A 25,739-nucleotide genomic window follows, 5' to 3' on the forward strand; every position below is an offset into this window, starting at 1 on the left:
GAGTTTTCTTGCATCAGTGGGGGCGTCTCTTGCTAACGAAAAGCTTGAACCAAACAGGAAGACAGGCATCAATCACCTCTCTACACTTAGGCTATAAATTCACAGTTCTGTGTTCAGCACAGGCCACCCCACACATGGCAAGACAATTTATTTCCTAGCAGTACATATGAACATATATTTAGGTGGGGCACCAACAAAAAACTGAACGCACATTGGTTGTTATTTTCCATGCAGCTTAAGTTTTGTTGCAATTACCGAATTCAACAGGAAATCACTGTCATCTGGTGTAGGAGTCCGTTCCCTCCCTCTCATTCACCATCAGAGCCATTTCCATCTGTCAGTTCCACACAGTTGCTTTGCCTGACCTTTAAGTGTATACTGATCCATCATCCTCGGGCTTGTTTAATTTAATCTAAGCATTGCTGTTCTGCAAGCTACTCTCACATGCCAGGTCACGGTGTGGGAGGGAACGGTACACATACAGAGGAGGCTGTTACAAAACGCTGCTTTTTGTGCTGAATGTTGACAAGTCATCAAGTTCCTGAGACAGAGTGTTGAGCTAAAACAAATGTTGCAGCTTATTTTACAACGTGTAGATTCAGTGCAGGCACATGAAATAAATTGCTGAGCTGCATGCAAGAGAGATGGCAAAGGCATCTGTCCAAGAGAGGGAAATGTGCAGCTACATGCAGGTCAATCCAGGTAATCCCTACACTCATGTCTATTGAAACCTGTCAAATGAATCACTTTTCAAAACACATTTCTGCAAAATGTCATGTATAACTTTGCAAATAACCTGCAAAGTTGCGCTTTAACTCTGATCTTCAGAAAGCAAACTTTCCAGCATGCATAAAGCAAATTCCAGTAACAACATTGTTATTGAAGAAAATGGCCCCTGAATTTGCATTTAACAAATATATTAGTCAGCCACAACATTAAAACCACTTACTTGTTGTTGTTTATGCTATTCATTTGTCCTGTTAGTGGTTTTCATGTTGTAGCCGATTGAAGTAAATTTAATGTAAGGTTTAACAAACAGATTAAAATGCTACATTTGCTCTTATAGCATCTTCGATAAAATATTAGAAGAAAAATATGGGAAGAATCACACCTCCTCAAATGTAGTTTGAGCTAGATCTGAATGATGAGGGTTGTGTTGGATAAGGGCGACCGGTGGGGGACCACTGTTCTGACACACCAACCGCGAATGATCTGTAGGTGTTCTATTATGGTCAAGTGCTCTCTGTGCTGTCCTGTTTCCACCAGAGGTTACATAACAAGAAGACAGACACAGACAACAGTGTGAAAATGTTGGCTAAACACAGCCAGTCTTTTCATGCTTCTCCCATGACAATTTCAGTTGGAATGCGTGTATTTTTTATCTGATCAATTTGTGTATTTTTTTTTTTTGTTTTTTTTTTAGTTGACGTGTTGTTGGTGTGTTTTTAGTTCTTTTTTTGTTCGTGGGCCCACTTCCGAGGCCTCTGGGGGGGATAGGATGCTATTGTAGCTCATATCAATGGGAAATTCAGAGAAACTCCCTGATAAAAAACAAAGTTTTTCCTTCTAATTCTATGATAGCCAGGCAGGATATATAAACACACACGCGTGCACACACACACACTCACACACACACAACTGAAAGACAAGCACGATACTTCCTCCTATTCATATTCAGATGTGCTCTCTAGAAGGCGATATCAGATTCAGACGAGATACTGTAGTATTTGTTCTCTGAGTGTTTTTCTTGCAGTATTAAGTAGCAACAATACCTGGGCCGTCTCACTCTATACAGCATCTCTAAACAACTCTCCTGTGGCATTTCTTTTTTGGCATTTCATTCCTTTGCCTCTCATATTGACATCTTTAGATGAGGGGAGCAAAGATTTTGAATTACTCCAATTCTACCGGGAATATTAATAATAAATCACCATTTTCATGACATGTTTTGTTCTTTTCACGAGGCAAAAGCCAAGGTTGCGGCTTCTTCGTTACATCACGTGTTTCTGTCTTTTCACAGCTGCCACTGTTGAATCCTGATGTGTGCCTGAGGTCATAATGATAATAACAATAGGGTACAGTCATGGTAAAAACTGTTTGCCTGCAGTGACACTCTAAAGAGTCTGTGGCACCTGTTTTCACAAACGCACTGAGACGTGCAGTGGGACAGATTAAAGACTTAGATTCCTCTTATCATCTCGATCCCATGATAAGAGGCTAACAAGTTCTGCAGATGTCTGCACTGTTGCTCCACAACAGCCTCGTGAGCAAGCTCTGGGATGTGTCATCTAATGAACACAGATGAGGTTTTGATCTGGCACGACTAATACATTATCTTCATCATTCTCCTTGTTATTACGTACGCAAATTGCCATTAAATAGAAGTTTATGCCTTCTGAAAAGTGTCTGAATCCTTGAATAGTGCATCTATGGGGTTGGGTGTGCTAGAAGTTTTTTTTTTTTTGCTGATTGTGCACATACCCTGCTAAAAAATGCAGTCTTTTTTATCATTTGGACTTCATATATTTGTTGTGTCAGGACTTTATCTCACTCCCTCCTTTGTAAACACACCCGCATGGCCCCCCCCAACTCAAGGTAACCATGTTTTTTGATAGTTTACCTAAAGAACTGGGAGTACAGCCAAAACCTCATATCAGAGGAAACACTGCCTAACAACAGCTGTGAAAGCCCCCCCCCCCACACCTCCCTTTTTCTCCTCCTCTTCTTTTTCTCTTCCTCCTTTTTGCATTTTCCTGTTTTGGTGTTTGGTTGCCCTCGCCCAGACTTTGATACAAAGCAATGGGCTGTCCTCAGACAAAGACTGTCTGCTAAACTTCAATCTGATGAAAGGTGATACAAAGAACTGTTGTTATTCCAGCAACCTGCTTGCCTGTATAATCCACCATTTTCAGCAAAACCAAGGTAGAAGACAACACGGATCATAATATTTTATTCTCAACGCCCCACAGCAACACAGTGATCTTGTAAGCAAATACAGGAAATAAAATGCTGGCTCAAAATGTGCTTCAACATGAGGAAACACGCATATCTTGCAGTACTTCCCTGTAATCCATGGGTGTGCAAAGAAAGGCTTAACGCAAGTTATATGTGACATGGTCATTTACACACGCTTATATGCACAAGGGTGTATCATTGGGTGTATCAGACTTAACTATCCTGTAGTTTCTTCTACCCAGCCTAAAAAAGAAAACACCTTCAAGTTGCTGCATGCTTTTAGTAAAAACCAGATGAGCTGTTCTGGCTTTTTTTTACATTTCTAACAAGATGGCAGGGCATGACCGGGCAGCATCGCTGTGTGTTCACAGACATGGAACACTTGCAGAGCAAACACAAATATCGAAGTTCATTGTGCTCAAGGCTGACGTTGTTTCACCATAACCCCTCCTTGCTTGTGTCCCTTTGCTTCTCGCACCTGTATTAACGCGGACCAGTCTCAGACTCTTAGATTCTCTCACAATGCAACAGCAGGACCTGTGCCAAAAATAGGTGAGCGTGTGCCAGACAACACCTAGGACTATGACGAGACAGGTCAGAGACAGGATAATTATCTTGAGGCAAGTCAGGGTTAGGCCTTCCTGAAGCGTGCCAGTCAGAGAGGATTTACTGCTCAGAGACAGTGTGCAGGGCCAGGAATAATAATAACCTTTAAAGGAGGAGGTGTGCTGTGCAGACAGAGAGAAAGAAGAGAGGAGGAGCGAGACAAACCCAACAAAAGAGCTGGAAAACAAGAGACAGCAGGACAAATGACTGTGCACAAGGTGGCAGACGAGACACAGAAGTTGAAAAGCCAAATTGGGCCAGTTAGCAAAGTTTTTGCAAATATGAGCCTGTCTGATAAAAGCATTTTTACAAGTACACAGAGCACATGCTGTTATTATTCTGAGGTGTTTGCTTTGTTAAGGTTTTCAGATTCCATGCGGGCACCACGCTGTTCTTTGTTGCCAGACAGTAATTGCAGTCAATTGCAATAATCTCAGCCATTAACGATGACAATAAGTCTCATATGGTCTTGAAAACATTCTGACTGGTGGTGATATGAGCGTGTCTGTATGTGTTCCTAAGTCAGGCGTTATCACAGGAACCTATGAAATACATGATTTTGTTTCAGTTCTGCAAATCCCAACATAGTTCCTCAAAATCACTTAACTGACCTTGGTTTCCTTTGTCATTCATGGCTTAATTTACCATTGTAACAACGAATTGGCAGAAGCAAAACCTCTAACATTTAACCATCAATATACAATTGGTACAAGCAATGAATGAGTCACAGGTATTACAGAATAAGAGGTCTTATTTATTTAATTGTCTGCATGGATTTGATACTATAGCATGGGATTTGTATGAATGGACGGACTAATAGATGGTCTATTTGACTGCAGTCTGAAACTATGTTAAGATGGTTTTAACTGTTTCTCTCAAGCATGCTGGCACATATCTGCTGTGTGCAATAATGCTGCAATCACAAAGCTAAACCTCTGATCACTATTGGTCTTTGACCTTGCTGGCCTCTCCCAGTGTCCTTTTCTGTTTCACATATTTTCTGGATTGCTTTGTTTGCTTTCCACATCACAGTACAACGTGCTGCACAGCATACATCCCTCCCTTATTAATGAGCGATTGCATTTCTTGCTGTGTCAACATAAAGCTGAGAAACTGCCAAGCTGGTGGGAATCTCGTACATCATCAGTGCTTGAGTTCTGTGATTTTCTAACCCAATGATAGGTTGACAGCTTTCTGGCTTTCAAACACTGCTCATGCAAGCAAATCAGCCAAATCTCACAAACAATAAAGGGCTCTTACGCACATTTTCTTGCTTTAAGGCCAGATCTGATAAAAACTTTTACGTCAGCCACAGCTTTCATTCCAACAGATTTTAAGCGTGGCCATCGTCACTTGCTTGTTCCTTTGTCCAACTGTTTTGAGTGAGAATGACATTTTCAGAACGATTTTTCTTTGATCTTTATTTCAAGCATTGTTAATCTTTATATCTCCAAGGGCATTTCTTTTTACTGTGTATTGAATCCAGTGTGAAAAGAGCGCAGTCTTTGGAAGAGTGCCAAGTTGGTAATGATCTCCATTTTACTGTCTGAAGAGTGTGAGCAGTTACCTGTCAAGCACTTAAGTAAGAGTTTGACAGGGAGAGAAATGGAGTGTGTATGCCTGATTGTGTATGTATGTGAGTGTGTATTTCAGAATACATTTGTATGCATTTGCACGTCCGTTTCTGTCTTTTTACGTACATCTGTGTGTCTTCCAGATCCTTGTCTTTCTTGCATGGAACATTGGTAGGAATCTGTTTTTGGCATCCTCGCCTGAATGCACACCCTCACTTGCACTGGAGTATGACCGATCAGTGTACCTGTACGAAGTGTGCGTGCAGAACAGATACAAGAGTGTTCCCTGCTTTCATAAATGAACTTTGGACCCCTTCTGTACATGCTGAGGGCAAGCCAGTTTAGCCTACATTGTTTACCTGAGCCTGAAATGACCTGGGCAGCAAATCGTTAGTTTCCTGTCTGTGCAGCTCCAAGACCAGGAACACCACGTCTTAAACAATTTGTCCAGTGGGCTCAGAGTAATTCCAAGTTCAAGAGTCTCTTTAAGTTGAGGTATTTCCTGTTTGTTTCTTGGAAGAGAGCTTGAACTTGTTAGACAATCATTTGCTCTAAAATCTTCAACTTTACAGAGGATGTACTATTTATGGAAATAAAACACAGATAAAAAAACGACTGGACTGAAGCTTTTTCCCCAGAAACACCACTGTTTCATGTTTTTAACATATAGTTGTCCAAATCTCACATTAGTATCTTATTTGTTTGAAACCATTACAATTTAGCTAATTAAATGATATTGTTAACACTACTATAATCTCTAACAACAACAACATAATTGGTATCACTTCCACTTCCATAATCTATTTATTATAATTTGGCTTTGTCGCTGTATATTCTACAGTCAAGTTCTTCCCCTTCCACCCAAGGCATGTCTGCAAATGGAAAATGAACGTGGAAATAAACAAACAAAAAAATTTATATGAATAAATCAAAACAGAAGATTGCTTTTATACGTACAAGTTGCATTTTTCATCCATGTCTATCCACACGTAAAATGTAAATGATCATCATTTGATCCCAGTTGTCCTGTGACACAATCAGCATCACATGCCATCACTTAACCGTTAGCATCGCTTTTTAACATGCAGGTCAAATCTCATAACAGTGTTTATTCTAAGTCAAAACAGCTTCTTTTTTTTTTTTTATAAACTATCGGCAAAAACTGACCAAAAAACAAATGAGAGCAAACGAAAAAATCAACAATGTCCTACAGTACTCACAAGTGAGGCAAAACATTGAATCCAAGAGGAAACTATGTGAAAATAAAATGGTCTTTGTCAAACCCAGATATCAACAATCTCTGCATGTGGACATTTTGTTCAAAAGGACTGTCAAATATTAATGTATTAGGCCCAGGAAACTATAGTGGGTTGTTTATCCAATAAAACATTTGCATAAAGTTAGGTCTTACAGCACATGCAAATTCTAATGTTTTGTCCAATGCTGTGTTTTGTGACGTCACAGTAACCCAAACCTTTAACCAGTTGGAAATCAGTTGGAACTGAGCATTTGTTCCTCATTTATAGGCTTTTCCCACGAGGTGTACAAAATGTATCACATTCATGAAAATTAGGACAGATGAACTGACAAACGGCCTGAAACACAATACTTCAGGCCATGGCTGTTGCTGGAGAGGAAGCATTTAAAAACTCATAGGAGCAATAAGTGAAGCTTTTAGAGCTTAGCTTTTAGAAATCACCATGTTCACAGCATATTTGGATCATACAGCGGAAGCTGAGGCAGCCTTCCCCTGACACAGTCACGTTCTGAAATACTACCCAAGTGTTAAAACATATTCCAGCTGATATGATATCAGACAAAAGGAACGAGCTGTATATCTGAGGATGAGGGGAATTTGAATTGCAGTCAAAATGTGGGTTAATGTAAATCACGCCGAGCCATTCCTGTACTTACTGAGTTCTAACCGTGTCTATCGTATAGTCAGCTTAAACCTCTCTTTTTAAAAGAGTAGCTTTCAGGATACGTGTCGAGTTTATCTGAAATACTTGCCCAAATACTAGCAGAAATAAAGTTTAGAAACAATAAAACTGTTCAACAGCACATCTAAACTGAGGCAACAGTGAATGATTCTGAGTTAATCAACAGCCATGTTCACACCTCTGCAGTTAAGTCAGACTTCTATAAACTGTCTACAAAGTAACACTTGTACTGAGTCAAAGTGCTTGTATGGAAACGTGTTAGTATGTTATATAACAGAACCTATGGTGACTATAGGAATACTCCTTATCCTTATTCCTTGCTTATCCTCTGCCAAGGTCAATGTCCCTGTTTTACAATCACACACAAACCTATCCAGATCTGCACAAAGATCTAATCTCTCAGCCCATGCTACACCTCTCCTTCAAGTTCAAAATTCAGTTGTAGTTTTTACGTACACCTTACTAACAAACTGTCAAACAAGTATTCAAACAAAGAAAGAGCAATAGTCATATGTATCTTCCAGTTTTGGGATGCTTTTGACACAAAAATACAGAGCAGGCAAAGAACTCTAAATGCAAAGACTGTGGACAAACTGTAGACATATACAACAATATCTACCACAATGAATTTTCTTTCTTGCTTTTCATAAAACTCTCAAACCTCAATTGTTACATCCTAATAAAAATATCAACAAAAGTTAAAATTAAAATATTGGTAAAATAAAGTAAGATAACCAGAGAACACAAAATCTCGCCAAGAATTAAGAAAGATAGCCCAAAACAACAATTATCACTTTGCCTTTCACCTTTTTAAAGTGTGTTGCACTGAACCTGAAGTTTACAGAACATCTAGGCAGACATTTCACTCTTTCCCCTGAAGGAGATAGAGCTGCCTTCAGCCTCATATTCAAATGCAGGCTCTTTCCTTTTAAGACTTAGTATGATAGGGGCCTGCACATCTGGTCATGTCCCTTTCTGTCTCAGGCTGTTCTCTGTCAGTAGGGGATTCTCACCATGCAGACAGGCTGAGGAAATATTGTGTACAGCATGTTCTCACAGACCTCAGCTCTCTTCTCTGTTTGCATGTGATCCACACTGTACCTCAGTGGGACATCACAGACCTATTACCCCTGTTACTTGAAAGGGAGAGTTATATGATGTGAATAGACATGAGATCCCAGTTGCACTGCCTCACAGCTGCACTTTGAATTGTGTCAGATTCTCCTTTATTCCCACTTCATGGCTCTGTAAAATTTCTGAACATATTTACATACGAACTCAGCATAACTTAATGTCCCGTCGCACAGATTTTGTTTCTATAGGAGTCAGTCAGGGATGTCAGTAGTGTTGCTCCTTGTTAAAACACAGACAATAGCTAAGACTGTTTAAGTGAACATTACAGATCTGCCGAGTAGCAGCAAATGAGATGAGGAACAGTGCCGATGGAAAGCTTTCAGATCCTTTTTATTTTCTATTGTCTGATGATTTGTTCTGTTTCAGACTTATCGGAAAGTACTTTCAATATATTTTTTTCACTCATAAACTTACACAATAAAGAAACATATTTCAAAGGGTTTAAAAGGCATCTTCCATCTTTTTGAGACTTTATTGGAATTCACAGAGGAAATTTACATAATTATAAAGTCTGATTCTTGATGGTTTATGTCAGTATAAAACCAAGCAACAATACACCTCTGATACAGGATTGTTAATTGACATTAATCTTGCAATAATAAAAAAAAAAGACTGCTGTAAAGTGCCCAAAAGCACAAATGTCAATTCCAAACGAGCCACAAATCATTCCAAAAAGTAGTTTGTGAAAACTGTTTTCTTTGATCCATCAATAAGGATTTTTTTGGTAGAGCGTTCTGACAAAAAAGCTCACTGAAAGGCACTTGAATTTGCCAATAGGCACCTAAATATATCACGTACATATAACCAGTAAATAAACGTCATATTCTTTTGTTCTCTTCATTTTGATTTGCAGCTCACAAGGCTTTTTGTGATCTGAGTCACTCCTGTGGTCTTGATGAAAGAGAATAGCTTAGACTTTCACTTTGTGGCTTGTACAAGATTGGAGGCAGCCTGATCAAACTTCCACAGGCTAATAAAACGACACTAGAACACAGCCCTGCTTCTGTCAATGACTTGGAGTCCATAGGCGTGCAAAGATTTCAAGATATTTGGCAAGAAAATGATTGATATGAAGTTTTATTTTCAAAACATCAACAGACAGATTATTTTTTTTATTGTTAATTGGGTAAAGGTTAAATAATTGGTTCTGTCCAGTCTTGGTTGATGTCAAACATACTTTAAGACATGAATTATCACATACATGATATATAGTTTAGCATCTTATGTCACAAAAGGGGTGTTTGTTGCTCATTGGCGTAGCCGCTAAACTTGTTTATGCACTCTTCTTCCCAATGACCGCCAATAACTTGCCTCAAATGATCCATGGGAACTTAGTCACGGCTCCACCGTCATCTAGCAGGTGACAACGGATTAGCTTTAATGCACAGCGGAGGAGCCTGCTGGAGTCTGTGGGAACGATTCAGTGTTTGGATGACACTGACAGTGAGCGTTAGCAGGGTGCCTATCATCCAGTTAAATCCAGATCGTGCTGACAAAGTCAGACGTGCATGAGCAGGCTACACACGTAGGCATGCGTGCGGCCGACCGCACACATCAGCATACACACGGGCAAACAAAAACACAAGCAAGCACACAAACACACAGCAGGGGGCGTCATATTGAGGGCCATCTTCCCTCTGGTGTTGTTCCAGTTGTTGGGGACTCGGGTCACGCAGCTGCAAGCTCGGTCAGATACATGGCTAGAAAGAGATGAAGAAGTGGGAAGATGGAGAGATGACGAGGAAGAATTTTTGCTAGAGGGAGGTGGAAGGAGGGATGCTTTAGAAAGGATGTAAATGAGGGACAGCTGAGAAAGAAGATGACAAGTGTTTAATCTTCCTGATTGTATCTGGTGATTTCATCAGTATTTTCTACTTAACATATCAGTCATAATAAGTGTTTGCCATTAAGAATCTGTTTTTTTTTTTCGACCGTCTGTTGTTTTTAGATCAATTATACCATCAAAATTATTAAATTATTCTTTGATTTTCAACATTCATTGAGAATATTCCGGTATGTAAATCCACTAATTGTTGTATCTATTTAGCAAATCCATTTTTTTTTACAGTGCAGCTGCTTCCTGCCTTCAGTGACAGCCGTAGTCATGATGAACATACAGTATCGCAATGATTACTTTGTGATGCTCAACAGATGACAGAGTTTGCAATAAAAACAACACCTGCCAGCATGGAGCTGGCATCCAATAGCTGTTAAATGATTTTCCTTTTAAGTATTTTGCATCCATCAATCAAATTTGCACATCCAGTAGTCCAGCGAGGGATGAAAATAGTATTATTAGGCCTCATTAGGCCAATGTCACCATAACTCAGATGGCACATAGATAGATATACACCAGCTCAGAGAGTTGAGGTATACAGTATGCTAAAGTCTCCATAGGCAGATAAATATTGACAGATGGCACTGAACTCTGTAACCTTTTGTTCTAGAGCATGACCCAGACATGCAAATTGTCAGCCTCTGCAATACACTATGTTTTGGATCCAGTTTTTGAATGTTATGAAACATACTTAGTGAACGCAGAATGATGATTTTACTCATCAGAAATACACAGTCATCCGTAAATCTTTCATAAAAAAAATCAAACAGATTTTTGGACTCCTAATAAGTACAGCAAAAGAGAAAGAAAATTACATAATGAGCATTGCAACAGCTCTCTTATAAAAGCGCATGTTGCATTGTGTCACCTGTAACGAATCAAAAGGCTTACACACACAGCTCATAACAAAGTTCACTGTGACTGGTAACTGTGTGAGTCATAACCTTTGACCTTTTACAGAGCATCCGCGGAGCAATTAGAGAGATCACTTAACAACACCAGCTAGAGAGTCTAATTCCTGAGCGTTCAGAGTGGACAGTGTTGTGTGAGTGTACTGATGTGTACACACATTCGCACTAAAACACAGATGGGAATCCTATGAGCCATGGAATAGAACATGTTATTATATCTTTTGGGGGATGTGGAGTTTGGTTATGAATGTTGCCTGACAAGGTTTCACTCCCCTAAGACATTCCTCTGGTTTTCAGCTCCACTTCAGTACTTCCAGTATTCTCACAGCAAATTTAACCCCAGCCTTCTGCCCGTTAGAACACAAGGTAAATCTTTACATTATGGCCTAAAAATGACTGACTTCTGCTGAGTCGCAAGCCTGGTGCCAGATGCTGAATAGTCCCAGAGCTTGTTAGCTGCAGTCTACAGTGCAAATCACCATTTGCTGCAGCACTGCTTGTCCTGCTTATTTTTCCAGTAGAAGCTTCTGCAAGTGACATGCATATCATTCTGTATTAACTTAGATTTAAGGTAGTGACTTCTGGCAAGCAAGGCATTAAACTGGTCCCTTGTCTTGTCTTGGCAAACTGAAACAAGTCATGGGCAGTGGTTCCAGCCTTCTCTTAGTGGTAATGAACAATGGTTAGCTAGTCACCTAGGCAGCTGTTAAACAACAAAGAAGATGTTCTGTTAAGGGTCTAAGCAGATAAACACCTCTCACAGATAGTGAAGAGTACGTGTGTCCACAAACACACACAACACCACCCTGTTGTTTCTACTAATTCTCTAACAACTGACTTTTGGAAAAGCAGGGTAAGACATGATTCTAACTTCCCTGCTATGCAAATCATAATTAAACCTTTCTGCCACTAAGCAGACCCAATTGAACATCTCTTAAACCACTCTCTGTTGACTTACTCCTCTTGTTTTGTCCCAGTCTTCATGCTTCTTCAGAACAGGAAATACATTTCTGTTAGTTAACGCCACAGTATTTAACAAGGCGAACTGGCTTGTCACTTTTGACGTTCACCTGGATGTGCGTACGTGTCTGCCAATATAAGCACAGACAGCACTGGTCATGTAGATGAGGTGACTGTCTGAAGATGTGCAATTAGATGGCACCATTTGTTGCAGAAAAACAAAAACAGGTGGTGCGCTAAGGTTTGCAAGAAGCTATAGAAATACATGAATTCATGTTTAACAAGAAGGAAAGCTTCATCACACAAAAACAGCCTTATTTGAACAAACACTAGTTGATGAAAATAAGGAGGAAAGCAATCCACCTGAGCTTTAATGACTTAATAATAAAATAAGAGCTGTGTCATTTTATTCAGTTGCTTCTGATTCAATGAGTACAAACATGCATTGCAGTCCATCCATTTCTACGGCTGATGTGATGCAAGCACATTTAGAGGCCTGCTTTCCCAGCAAAATAACCCCGAATAAGGATCAAGATTAATGATTGTTAAACATTGAACTGAATGAACCTGAAATTCCACTGCCACACGGAAATAAAAGAAGAAAAAAACACCTTTTGTTGACACAGGCTGCATAGTGAAACTCTTTGTACAAATCAACCAAATAAGTTAATAATGCTATTCTTCTGAGTTTCTTTCATTTAAACAGCTTTAGTCTACCTAAAGCATACTTTGCTTTAAAAGCTTTCTATTTCGTGACCCTGTAAATCCAGGACAGAGTAATGTGAAACTCCACGCAGAACACAGAAACTGGTTTTACTGTAAGTGACTATCAGCAAAAGCGCTTGTCTGTGCATCACGATCTGGATTCCGTGTCATATGTCAAAACATTTCACCTGCCAACAGAGGGGATTAAAGTGAGAAAGAAAGAATGTGAGACGCTTATGCAGAACTGTCAAACTGGATAGGAGAGTGCAATTTGTCACGTCAAAACTGGCTAATTATTTTGTTAGACCTTTCTCAGCAGCAATAGCTCTCCCAAACAATTATGTCCCTGATGAGAAAGGCGGCTTACTGCAGATGACAGACCAAGTAAAGGTGCTGAGGGATTGTTCAATATCTCCTATATTATAACAAATGCTACATGTAGAATAGTTGTGCTAATTTATCTGCCTCAGCTTGTTTTTCCATGCAAAAACAATTCCTCTGTCAGGTGCCAGAGTTGAAAAACTTTCCTATGTAAGTCGACATATTAGAGAGTTTGTTGTTGTCTGACTGCCTTTAGCGTCTTGGAAAGGCTGGCGCTGGATAAGTTCTCAAAACATTTTTTTTCTTTTTTTCACATCATGAAACTATGGCTCAACAGTGAGTTTTATTACCACTGATAGAATAAGATACGGAGATTCGCATTTTAATTGTTCCCCACAGGTACACTTAGAGAAAGAGCTCTTGCTTTATCTGCCTGAAACACAAGATCCAGTGTCATAGAGATGCAACAACTGGTTGCATTCCAAGAAACAGTCATTTTCATTGTTACACTCTGGCCATTGTATTCCTCTGGATTGGAGTCGCATCATACAAGTATCAGTCTGAGCGTGGCACTCACAGTTATGGCTGCAAACCCAGAAGTATTGGCAGTATTCTATTGTCTCTTTGTGCTCAGAGAACACAGTTGTTGAGACCAAACAACAGCAGAACAGTGAGCAAACAGTCGACGGGTGGCTCTTGCCTCTTCAACAGTCGCTTCATTTGAACGCAAAGATGGGACAGTCTCAGACGCGTCCCACTGGAGGTGCCCCTTTTGGGGCTAGGCCGCCCTCTCCTAGAACGGTGTGCGCTCTCCGGCTAGCCGAACCACCTCAGAGGTTCTGTTGCCACTACCAGCACTTCAGCTTTCCTGAAAGAGCGATGAGCTACTCACCCCCTTACTCACCAGGTCTCTTCAAGAGGCCAGATCGGCGGTAAGTGGGGGTGGCAGGGGACAGTAAAGAAATTTGTCTTGTGTGTGACAGGATGTTTGGCAGGAGGCTGACATGTGTCAGTGACAGATGTGCACTTCAAAGACAATTCAGGAGAAGAAGCCTGTGCAAGACTGGCAGTGTGTCAGTGGCTAAATAATGAGAATTGTGATGGCGAATGTTTCTTGTGGTAACTGGGAACAAGTCCTCTCAAATGGAAGGAATGCAGCTACAGTTTCATGAAGTTTTATAAGATTAAAAAAAAAAGCAAAATAGCAAATGACATAACGCTGCAACCAGTGCTCTTTATCGAATGTGATTAACAGTTATTTTGAGTATCTAATTTTCATTCCTCTGACAAAGCCTTTGATTATCGCGAGGTAGAAATACATATTTTGAATTTCCACTAATGGAAACTAATCAGAAAAACAGACATGCACACTGTTAGTTATTGCGCAGACGGCACTGACAGCAAAAGACACTGGATGGCAATAGCAGCCCTGTCATCATTCTCCACATGTGCTCCCTGTTTGGCACAATACATCACACAGAGGAATATCAAATGCAATCTAAGGGCAAAATCTGACAGCTTGTTAAATTTATTGAGACATCTCGTGAGGAAGACCAAGGTCGTGTGCCTTCCTGCTATTCGTTGCTCAGGAGATTGGAGGAGATGCGATAATGACTGCCTCTGGGTGTCCGAGCATATGGAGAGAGTTTAGTATTCATTGTTCGTAAACCAGTCTTGCTGCCCACACTGACAGCTTCCTCTGAGATAGCCTCTGGCTGCAACCTATGGAAGGCATGTGTATTGTCAGGGCACAGTCTTTTACAGGCCATGCATTCCTAATAGAGAAGACACAGCATAATTTTGACCAAGAGGCTATCTCAAAACAATATAATTGGATTTGTTTGTGTCTTCTCTTCTCCTGCAGATTTGATGACCTGCATTTCATATAGTGATATACAGTATGTGCACATTTTGAACCTTGTGTGTCAAAACCCCAAAATGTTGCTCATACCAGGAGCTGGATGGTTGGCAGTACATCTCTGCCTCTTTCTACTTCAGCCTTTACTGCAGATGGACAGAATTATATAACAGGTTTGGCTCTTGTGCAGAGGACATCTGATGGGAACAGTGGCCCATTGCAGAGCTTTGGAGTGACTCACTGGATCTGGCACTGCCAAGCATGGTTATGCACTATGTTTTACTCAAAAATATGAGCCACTTTATTTTTCTAAGCAGGCAAGACTTGTCAGTATGTGTGGCTCGTAAACATAATATTTAGAAACAGCCTGTCATGAAACTAAATGAAGTTGTTTATGTGGTGCGTGTTCTGGAGCGGTTCTGGAATTTTGAACAAAGTAACCAGAGCAGGAATATCCAGTCATCTTTCGGCGTGTTGTGTATATTTTTCTTGAACAATGTAACTGTTAGAAGTTTCTATCTGTGCTTTCCAGCTTAGCAATGGGTCTATCTCAGCAGGGCAGGGGAATTCACATGCGTCTCATTGCTAGAGCGGGGCTTGAATTAATCCTGGCAGTTATACTGTCTGCATGAAATTGAGACGACAGGCCCTATGGGTCCTAACACCCTATCTGTGTTTATTCTGTTTAGCTGTGTTAGGCCCACCAGACGTATTCCCTTCCATTTTTTTTGTGATATAACAAAATTGTGAAGAAAAGGACAATATTGGCAGCAGTAATGAATCCTCATGAGAGATCTGTGTGTTAAAAGTCTTGGGTCATTTAGCATAATTAAAAAATGTAGTTAAACTGTTTCGGTCTTAATAGAGCAATACAGTGTCACTTTGGGGCAAACTAGAAACACTTTTGAACATTGTAACCTCAACTTCAGATTTAGTTCAGCCAAATGTTATCTTATCCTTATCAAAATGGAGCTAATGGGCTAATATGTATAAACCAAAATGAAAAGCTCCCACAGTTGGATGTCAGACCCACACATATAAAATTTCCATGACGACTATTGACTAAGTTGCAGTGTGCTACTCATTGGGTCTGTTGGAATAAAATGTATTATCCAGCGGCTCTCTGAAAAATGTAACAAGCTTATCATCAGTATTGAATCAGTAAACTGCACAAAGAAAATGGTTCATAACGTGACAGCTGAGAAGCACTGGGCAATAACATTAAAGCTATTAAAACCTGCACGCAACAAAAACAAAGCCTATTGCGCAACAACAGACTCAGATGCGACTCAGTGGAAAATGCTGTGGGAAAAAAAAGACATGTTGACAATAAGATTGTTTTCTCAGTAAGTACTACTATCCACAGTCTGTTTATTACACGCTTTATTACTCAGAGTCTGAGACTCTGTACAGTTGCGTCACACTTGGCAGAAAGTTCAAAATACTACCTGAAGTGCAAGAGGTCACGCTGTTAGCCTCGAGAGCCAATCTGATTCTGTTCAGCCACTGAATATTGATATACTATAGTGGCGTAGGTGTAACAACTAGGACATGTTTAAGTTATTTGGAGATAATTTGACAGCAGTGTTGCACACATTGGCGTCAGTTGTAGAAGAGCAGCACATGGACATCAAATAATGGATAAAATGATCATACAAAGCTTCCTGTTTGGCTGTCATGTGTGTTCTTTGTGTGTTGCATGCATGCAAAACAAGCTAAAAATGTCAGGAAACAGGTCAATGGAAGAATCCCAAAGGAAAGAAAATGTTGATGAACAGAGCTTCTGTTCTTGATGTTGTGACCTGTGTGTGTTGTAGCCTACATTTTCACCACTAGAGACCAGTAGAGTTTTGGTATAAAGTAGAAGGAAATTTACCAAGCCATAGGACGGAAAAGTACCTATGTGCACTATACGTGCGCACATCCAGATGGTGTAGGACATTGTGTTACAGCATATAGACTGCAGCGATAAACAATTCGACAAAGGACAAAGTGTTTTTGATATTGGAGTGTGCCCCAAGTTATCAGTGACATGAGTGATGACATTTAGCGGGTCAATAATCTATCTGAAGACTTTGAAGAGAGCATACCTAACGCAGTTACACTTTGAAGCCCCTCTTTAAATTCTCTGTCCCTACAAATAATTCAAGTAAACGTCACATCGGACAAAACAACGTAACACACGTGACATTATTTCGATCAAATCGGTTTTTTTGTTTACAGCACATGTATGTTCACTTGGTAATTTTTTTATTTTAAAAAATGGTACATCGTGTTCTGTTTGCAACAATTAGTGCGGATTTGGGTTTGTGGGTTATCTGCATGAAAGCAGCATGTTGTTGAGGGCACAAGTTCAGAAGCGGGGCAGCCGTGAAGCTGCATTCAAACGCTCGTTGTAAAAACGGGATTTTTGAGTGGCGCTTTTGTGTTTTGGTTGGCGCGTGAAATTTGAAATTCGTTGTTTTCTGTGCTTTTCTGTGCAACGTTTTACAAATTAACGGACAGGTTAACGCTGCACTGCATTCGCGTATAAACATGATAAGACGTTTGTTTTAGGTTAACTAGGACATCACTTAGGTGCACATGTGAAATATTCCGTTTGTGTTTGTACAAACAGAAATGAACGTTTTAAAAAAAGATCGAAATGAAAGGTCCTTATTGAGCTGCTAAATGCAAACAAAGTCGCTTAAGTTTTTTGTGAAATACGTGCCGGTGTGACGTCTGTTATTTCTTCATTCTTGCTTCCACCACTGTTTCACATTTGATTAAATCACAAAACAGCGACATGTTGTTAAGTAACCGCGTGAAAAAAGTCACATGAGTGGTACAACGTGACAAAAGGTACTTTGTGTTTTGTGGACACACATATGTAAAAGTTAAGGTGAGGGTGCATTTATCAGAATCCGATAAGGTATATAGTGTTAGTTTTCCCTACAGTACACGAAGGCACCACGAAGCTCGGCCTCCTCCATGTCCCCCTCCAACTTATTTGACTAATATATGCGCGCGTCAGATGACGCCAGAACGCCAGCCTTACAAATACAGTCCGGTGGCAGAAATAGCATCAGACAGTCGCTTGTAAATAGCAGCGAAGCTGACACACTGACACAGCACTGAGCTCAGCCTGAAGCGAGACAGTGCATCGCTACTTAGAACGAAACGAAACGAAACAAACCCGGATTTATATTTCAGTGACCAGCCAATCGCAAACGTGGCGAGAAGTATAATCCAAACGAGTCTAGTACTCAACATGAGCACAGAGATGTTCGCTAAAACGCCAATGGAGGTAGCCGTCTACCAGCTGCACAACTTCTCCATCTCTTTCTTCTCCTCGCTGCTCGGAGGAGACGTCGTATCGGTCAAACTTGACAACAGGTAATTTGCCGATCCGGTCAGCTGGTGTTGGAACAGCGATTCCTCATTGGCGTGTTTTAGTTGCCTTGGATGGAACAGACTTAAGCATGTTGTTGTTCTGTCCCGGGCCTGCAGAAGCTGAATGATGTTTACAGTGGTTGGAATGATTTGCACCCGCGCGCGGTGTCATCATAATGCTTGTGGCCACAAAGGCTGTCCGCTCAGCTGAGTTTCTCTGCGCTGCTGTTTAGTCCAACTTTTGGCGGATATGTGTATTGAGCCCGTTGCATCAGTTGGCATTGCCTCATAAACAACGTTCTGGTGATATTGTCACCTCAATAGACCTCAAGCCAGACTACCAAAGTAATCAGCACGCGCTTTACGCCTTGCAAAATAAACAGACTACATAGGATAACAGCAGAGTTAGTGTTTTCCTGTCTGTTTTGCAAGCTTTGTGTGTTCATTTCTCGGGACGGTGATTTGAGGAAGAAGCAAACTGTTTATGTTATCAAGACATTTTTAAGTTGACAGCAGTTGTGGTTGTGGACTGTTCATTTATGGCTTCTTTGTCTTTTCTTTGTCTTCTTCTTGCAGTGCCTCTGGTGCTAGCGTGGTGGCCATTGACAACAAGATTGAGCAGGCAATGGTAAGCTGAAATAACAAACACACACTCATGCACTCATTCAGTCTGCAGCACTTGTTCAAAACCTTAGTGACTGGTCTCCAAAGTGCAAAGTTAGACCCACTGTCTAAAGCAAGCCAGGAATGGATCGCACGAGATGTGTTGCTTATTACCAGCAACAAACCTGTTGTAGATTTCATTACTAGATTTTGCACTGAAAGAGCAGCTTTTGATCTGTTAAATCAGCCCAAAATTTCCCCAAATGCCAACCAGTCTGTTGGAGGTTTCATTCTCATGCCAAATAAGAACATTAGTGGTGATGGAAGGCCAAAATGAGGTCAAACACCCTCAGTTGAGCTTTTAATGTGTAAACTTGACTGAAATATTGTATCTCTGAAGAGATGCATGTGAGTAAACGAGCAAAATTGAGCATCAGATGTCCTCTGATGGAGAACTGGACAGGCAACCCAAGCATGTGCATCTGCTGTGCGATCAACACACTGACTGGCGATTTAAAACTGATCCATCTCTCCTTTCTTTTGACAGGATCTAGTCAAGAACCACCTGATGTATGCGGTGCGTGAGGAGGTGGAGATCCTCAAAGAGCAGATCAAAGAGCTGGCAGAGAAGAACAACCAGCTGGAGAGGGAGAACTACCTGCTCAAGAACCTGGCCAGTCCAGAGCAGATGGAGAAGTTCCAGTCCCGCATCCCGACAGATGTGCTGCTGCCTTTGGACAATCAGAGCGTCCAGATGACCCCAGAGCTGCAGCAGCATCAACAACACCAGCAGCAGACCTGTAACCACAGCACTGGCTCTGCTGTATAAGTGGCTCTGCCTTGGGGCGGGCAGAGCCACTGTTTCTTTCCAGTAATGGACCTCCATTTGAACCTAAATCGGCGCCACCGAAATCCCTTCGACCAAAAAAAAAAAAAAGACCAAAAACGAAGGAGAAGCTTCGGGGCTGTAAATGATCGATGGGACAGAAAAGAACTGTTGACACTGATGAGCACAAACCAGAACTTGAGATGCTCTGACTGGTGCCATGTCAGGCCCGTCCTCTGATACCTTCCAGCTCTTTGTCATAGTCTCACTTTGTAGACACAAGTGTTAAGAATAGAGGGCAGGCTAGACACAGATGAGCAATTGCTTTCAGACAGAGGGGTTTTTCCCCTGCCTAGCCAAACCCTTCCAACAAACATCCTTCACTCTCTAGAGGTTGGGGTGAGGAGGTGTTGATTGGGCTGGCCCTGCAGGCGCTAACCTGGGAAGTGTGGGGGGGGGGTTTGCTCCCTCATGACCCAGAGGAGACCTGTCTGAGATGGTCCTCCAAGTCTCAGCAAGAACAGCCCCATAATGTGGATTTGACCCATCTCAAAATACAGGTTTCATGGACCTCCAGCTGCACATTTCAGCCACATACACAAGGACTTCTTCTGTACCTTCAGTATATTGTTGATGTGCTCCTGTACATTTAAACATACCGAGAATAATCGACAGGATAAGCTAAGGCAACAGAAGTGGAGGTTAATACAGTGTAGACTAGTCGAGCTGGTGAACCGCTGCAGTAGACTGATCAATATACTGTCATCATTCACCAAAATGTAATCTTGTATTGTTTGCATTTGGGGCTTGCTGCTTATGGGGGAAATTAATTCTGCAATATCTTCTGTTTTCCTTTTTTTGATTCTGAACAAGAAATCAGTTTGTACAGTAGGTGCAGCGTACGGTGGCTTTTAAACGTTCTGTTTGTAACAAGCTGGGCCGTATCTGCCCATGTTGTTTGCCTAACTCGCAGGATAACTACAGTGTACATACCGTTGAAATGTCCTGAGGTAATCAGAGTGAAGATGGTTTGCACGCAGATGCCTGCATTTCTTGCTGCAGATGCACTCCTGTTTTTTTTTTTTTCTCTAGCGGCGTCATCCAGTATCTGGCCTCTGTTCTTGCTCTGATACCAACTTGAAAACAATGGCATGAGGACAGTGCCTGTAAGGAGGAGCGGAACACATTTCTACACTGAGCTCGGTTGTTGTTGTTGTTGTCCTTCAGTTACCAAAGACTATGCTTTTTTTTTTTGTGTGTGTGTGTGTTTCACACAGCAACAGAAGCTGAGCAAACCAGGACCATGTGTAAAACTTCACAGGGAGAAGTCTTGCTTGTAGCTAATTCTAAAGTTTGTTTTGTAAAGATAACGGTATTGTTGCTGTAAAGTATCCTCAAAACAGTTGTTCACTATGGTGTTTGGATACGACTGCACATTTGCAATAAACCTTATGTTTACATAATACATTATGTTGTTGGCCTTTTGTTTATTAACTGCTTCGGTTTCACATGATATTATGCATTATTGCGCACTCCCTTCAAAACGGCTACTGTCTGCTAACTTGAAGTTGATCACTTAAATCTTCCATATTTTATTTCCTGCATGTCACAATGCACTTAAGCACGATGGTGCACCAGATATGGTTATTCCTTATCTTTTAGGGTAGCTTTTAATTGTTTAAAAATGTAATTTAGCGAGACACGAAAACAACGCTCTCGTTTCAATTTCGCGTGAAACAAACCTTCCTTTCCTGTATCATCGATGGAAATTTTGATGGAATTTTGTCCTTGAAAGTAGGAAGCGCTCTATTAAGAAATCCTTGCGTTGTTTTCAAGGAAGCTTTGTGAGCATTGTTTGTGTTTACGAGGTCCGTGTGTGATGTGTAAGATGCTGCAGTTGGACACAAGGCTTCTGTTGCACACAAAGATATGCATTTTTGTTTAATCTAAAGCAGCGTCCTCGCAGTTGTAGAACACTAATCTTCTATTCTTACACACTGGCACTCTTACGGACAAATGCTCAGCATTACTAAGTATACATTTCTCTTTTCTAGACCCACACAAACTCAAAAAACAGCGCAACCACTAATGATAGTGAAGTAATAATAGCTAGGTTGCCTGTTGGATGGAATTTGCGAGAGGGGAAAAAACACTTTGTACTAGAGGCATTTTCCCTCAGACGAACTGGCAGCCTGTGCGTAACCAGATCTGTTGTGGCTTCCCTGTTGCGCAGACTGGGCTCATATCCATCTATTGCCGAAAACAAGGAGTCTTAGCTGTGGCTTAGAGTCATCACCACAGATCAAAGTCTGTGGTCCCTTCAGGCGTTTTGTGTCAAAATAACTGATTTTGTGTATAGTTGATAGTCCAGATCAATACCTGCTCTGAAATGCATCCTTTACAGTGGAAGGAGAGACACACAGTTCATTGACTGAGGTGGACATTTACTTAATGTAGCAAAGAGGAAGGAGACAGGTGTTTATTGGCTTCTTTGCACGAGATAATTGTACTCAGTCTTTCGACCCAGATACCAGAGCACATCATGCATGCCAATGAAAAGAGGCTGCAAAGCTAGCTACCGCAGAAAGTCGTACTGCAGTTCAATCACACTTGTGCTAATGGCTAATGCAGCTTCAGCCACAAAGGAAAAAGTCAGTCCACTGGTGGAGCAAGCATTCCAAAGAAAAAGCCCGAAGACAGTTAGGACTGTGGTTTTATTTACTACTCTGCTTGATCTGTCGTTCTATTCTGGGGCTGGTTTGGAAACATTGTGTTCCAGAAGCTCTTTTGTGGCTTTTTATTTTAAACTGACTGATGATAAGTTTCCAGGCATGGCTGATAACTGACATAATACAGAGAAATTTACGATTAATTGTCCCCTTTGGTTAATCTTGAAGGCATTTTAAAGGGAGTTAGATATGGTCATATCGGTAAGATAATGAGCATATTTTCTTATTCACTTAAACAAGCTCATGTGCATGTTCAGGAATGACAGGAGACAAGCAAAAAATCCATTCACAGTTTTAACACTTCAAACCAGAAATGACTCAGAGTTCAAACATTAAACTCACCTTGGTAAAACTCTCACCAACCAAGGTATAGAACATGTTCTCGTTCATTCATTTGTTAATGCCTAAAAGACACATCCTCTGGTTTCCAGCCAAATTCCTAATTGCAAAATGCAAAAACAGTCAGTTATTCCGTCTAACTTTGTATATAGTACAGTTAAAAATTAAAGGCCTTGGAAAGGCTTTTGGTGAGGAATTAATCTTCAAACAGCCTGAAACCAGGCAGCCAAGAGAGGAGTTTTTGTTGGATTACAAGCCTTATGCAACACACACACACTCATATACACAAAGTAAAAAATAGAACATCTGTTTCAGATGGAAATTTGAGGGTGGTGTTGGGGTAAGCGCACAGCTCACTCTGCCTCAGTGTGATTGGGTTTGCATGCAGGAGAATAATTTGGTTAGTGTTTTTCATTCAGACGTACACAGCTTGCGTGTCTTCTGAACATCAGCATATTCAACATGTCAACATTCGAGTCAGAGATAAATGAAAGAGAGTCAGAGATGAATTAAACAAATGTCGAATTGTTTCAGACTGTTAGGCAGTGACATGCAGCACATTTTTAGCAATATGGAGGGGCTGCTATGTTTTTTTCTTTTGGGAAACACTTCAAAAGAGTTGCAAATTACCAAAGACAGATGGTTACGTAATTTAAAAAAAAAAAAAATTACGAATATACGTCTTCCCCAAACTGTTTAGTAACTTCAAGGGTACAACACTTTACACAACTCAGAAACATGTCTTTCCGGACATTTTATTCATGGATAGCTCTCTAAACTCACCGCAGCATTTCAGTCAGGTTGAGGTCTGGACTTTGACCGGACCATTGCGACACCTTGACTCTTTTCTTTTTCAGACATTCTGTTATAGATTTGCTGCTGTGTTTGGGATCATTGTCCAGTTGCATGAATTGTCCAGTTGTTTCAGCCAAGCTTTAGCTGTCAGACAGATGTCCTCAAAGTTGACTCCAGAGTACTCGAGGAGTTTATCGTCGACTCGTAACTGAAAGGTCCAGTGGCTGACACGATCAAACCCCCCCCGCGTATATAATTGAATTGTTTTTGTTCAGCTGCTATGCATTTTGCATCCTGCTCTGTTGTCACATTCAATTCATTTAAAGTTAACATGTTAAATTAGATTTGATATTTACCATGCCAGCTAAAGCCTGCAAAGTCTGAGATGTGGCTCGTGGGATTGTTACAATATTCCTGAGTAGTGCACCACCTGACTTTGAGGGGAACTTACTGTTACAACAATTTCTGGATGTCCCAGTCTTTAAAACGATGGACTTCAGTGTGAAAATGACCTAATAACCCTTCCCAGTTTAATTAGCACGAACAATTGCTTCTCTAAGATCATGTCTTTCCTCCCTGACATTGAGTGAACACACCCCTGAAAACTCCAAACCAACAAACTGCCCAAACTTCTGCTTTTATAGAGGCGCAGCACCTGACTACTTCTTCCTAAGAATAATGCCTTAATACACAGTTTACAGTTGCAAGAGGGTGCACTTTCTTTTTCTTATGACACACGTATTCCAAAAAAGAGACATGAAACGCCAAAGTGAGACACAGAAGAGGCTTAGATGAAGACACATAAAGTATCTATAACACAACTTAAACATCTCAGCCGTAAAGACACAAAAAAGTCACAGACAGGCTCAAATATAATCAGAACTAAAGTTATCAAATGCAAATAACCGATTAATAAAAAAACTAAACAAATTGAGACATAAAAAAGATGCACGACATGAAACATTTGTAAGAAAATGACTAAATATGGACAGAAAATGTGACAAAAAATTACAACAGATTTGAAACAATAAAACACAACATGATCAGAATGACTACAGCCACTAAATGTTTGCAGAGTCAAGCAAAAAAGGGATGCACATCACCAGATCACCTTGATTAGATGCAAAAAGAGGAATATGAAACATTAAACGAATGAGCAAAATTTCAGTGATGGGCTGGATGTGAAAAATGACTAAAAGATGAAAGATGTCTAAAATAAAAGGAGTAGTGACACAAAAGAATCGCCAAGTGTGGTTGTTTTGTCTTGCTATCTGCCTGAGTGAGTGAGGGGCCTTTTATATATGCGTTCCTATGGGCCACCTGTTTTATAATCCATCCGTGTCTGGCTGTGCTGTCGTGCCTGACAGTGTCAGTGTCAGTGTTTTACATTTCATATTCACTATTTTCTGTCTGTCAAGTGTTAAATTTGAAGTCCATTCAAATATTGTGATTCTGTATCAGACTGTTAATGTGTGTTTTACAATGTTGGACGGGAACATTTCAAATCAACACATTAACACCACACTGAAAAAATGGTGCACTGACTTTAAAGTGGTTGTTTTTCATATTGTTTGATTTTCACCTTTTTATTTTTATCCACACGGGTGTCACATGCATTTGTATCCCAACTGATCAAAGCCACAGTTGGAATGCTGGCAGGTCAGAACATCTTGAATATATGAACAAAAGGTCAGGTTTCGGATTTACGGTGATACCGCGGTTCATGGCACCACTGCACAGCAAGAGTCCACACATAATTTAAAGCCTTTCAGACCTCAGCTCTAACATGTGACACATGCAGGCTTCGAGAGGAGGAGGTTGCATAACCAGAATAATGTAGATATAGTAGCATGCAAAAGAAAAGCTATATGCATTCATAAAAGTTGTCCACCTAATCTAACATTAACAACAATACAGATTTGCAGAGTAGCACGTTGCTACATCTAATGAAGATCATCAAATGAAACAGAATAATATGGGTTATTGTTTTGGGCAATGATCCACAAAACAAAAAAAACAGAGCAGTGTTTTCAAGTTTCTAATCTCTTAATTGGAGGACTAGGTGTGGCTATTTGTGCACATGTTTTTTCAAACAATACAAAGAATCTAAATCATCAATGACATGCAAAAATGTAAGTGACACCACAGTTCACAGCTGTGACATACAGGTAGAGTTCTGGAAAAGTCCCCAGTGATTGATTTAGCTTGGTGCGCAGGCAACATTACACAAGCTAAAAGCATGCAGGTGAATACACAATGCTAACGCTGATGGCT

General features: G+C 40.6%; 1 protein-coding gene across 2 annotated transcripts in view; it reads left to right on the plus strand.

Moving 5' to 3' along the window:
• Window positions 1-21,067, plus strand: part of tsc22d3 (TSC22 domain family, member 3) — a 34,632-nt gene extending 13,565 nt beyond the window's left edge. Inside the window, exons 1-3 of one of the 2 annotated variants that reach the window (XM_072395621.1) lie at window positions 17,835-18,176; window positions 18,750-18,801; window positions 19,324-21,067. In XM_072395621.1, coding sequence (XP_072251722.1) covers window positions 18,052-18,176; window positions 18,750-18,801; window positions 19,324-19,605 — 459 coding nt within the window. In that variant the 5' untranslated portion in view covers window positions 17,835-18,051 and the 3' untranslated portion in view covers window positions 19,606-21,067. Of the gene's footprint in view, window positions 1-17,834; window positions 18,177-18,749; window positions 18,802-19,323 lie in introns of those variants that run through there. The other variant, XM_072395620.1, reaches the window with a different exon arrangement.
• Window positions 21,068-25,739: the final 4,672 nt, after the last annotated feature.

Source organism: Leuresthes tenuis, unplaced genomic scaffold (assembly GCF_036924035.1).
Source record: "Leuresthes tenuis unplaced genomic scaffold, fLeuTen1.0.hap1 SCAF_11, whole genome shotgun sequence".
Taxonomy (NCBI): domain Eukaryota; kingdom Metazoa; phylum Chordata; class Actinopteri; order Atheriniformes; family Atherinopsidae; genus Leuresthes; species Leuresthes tenuis.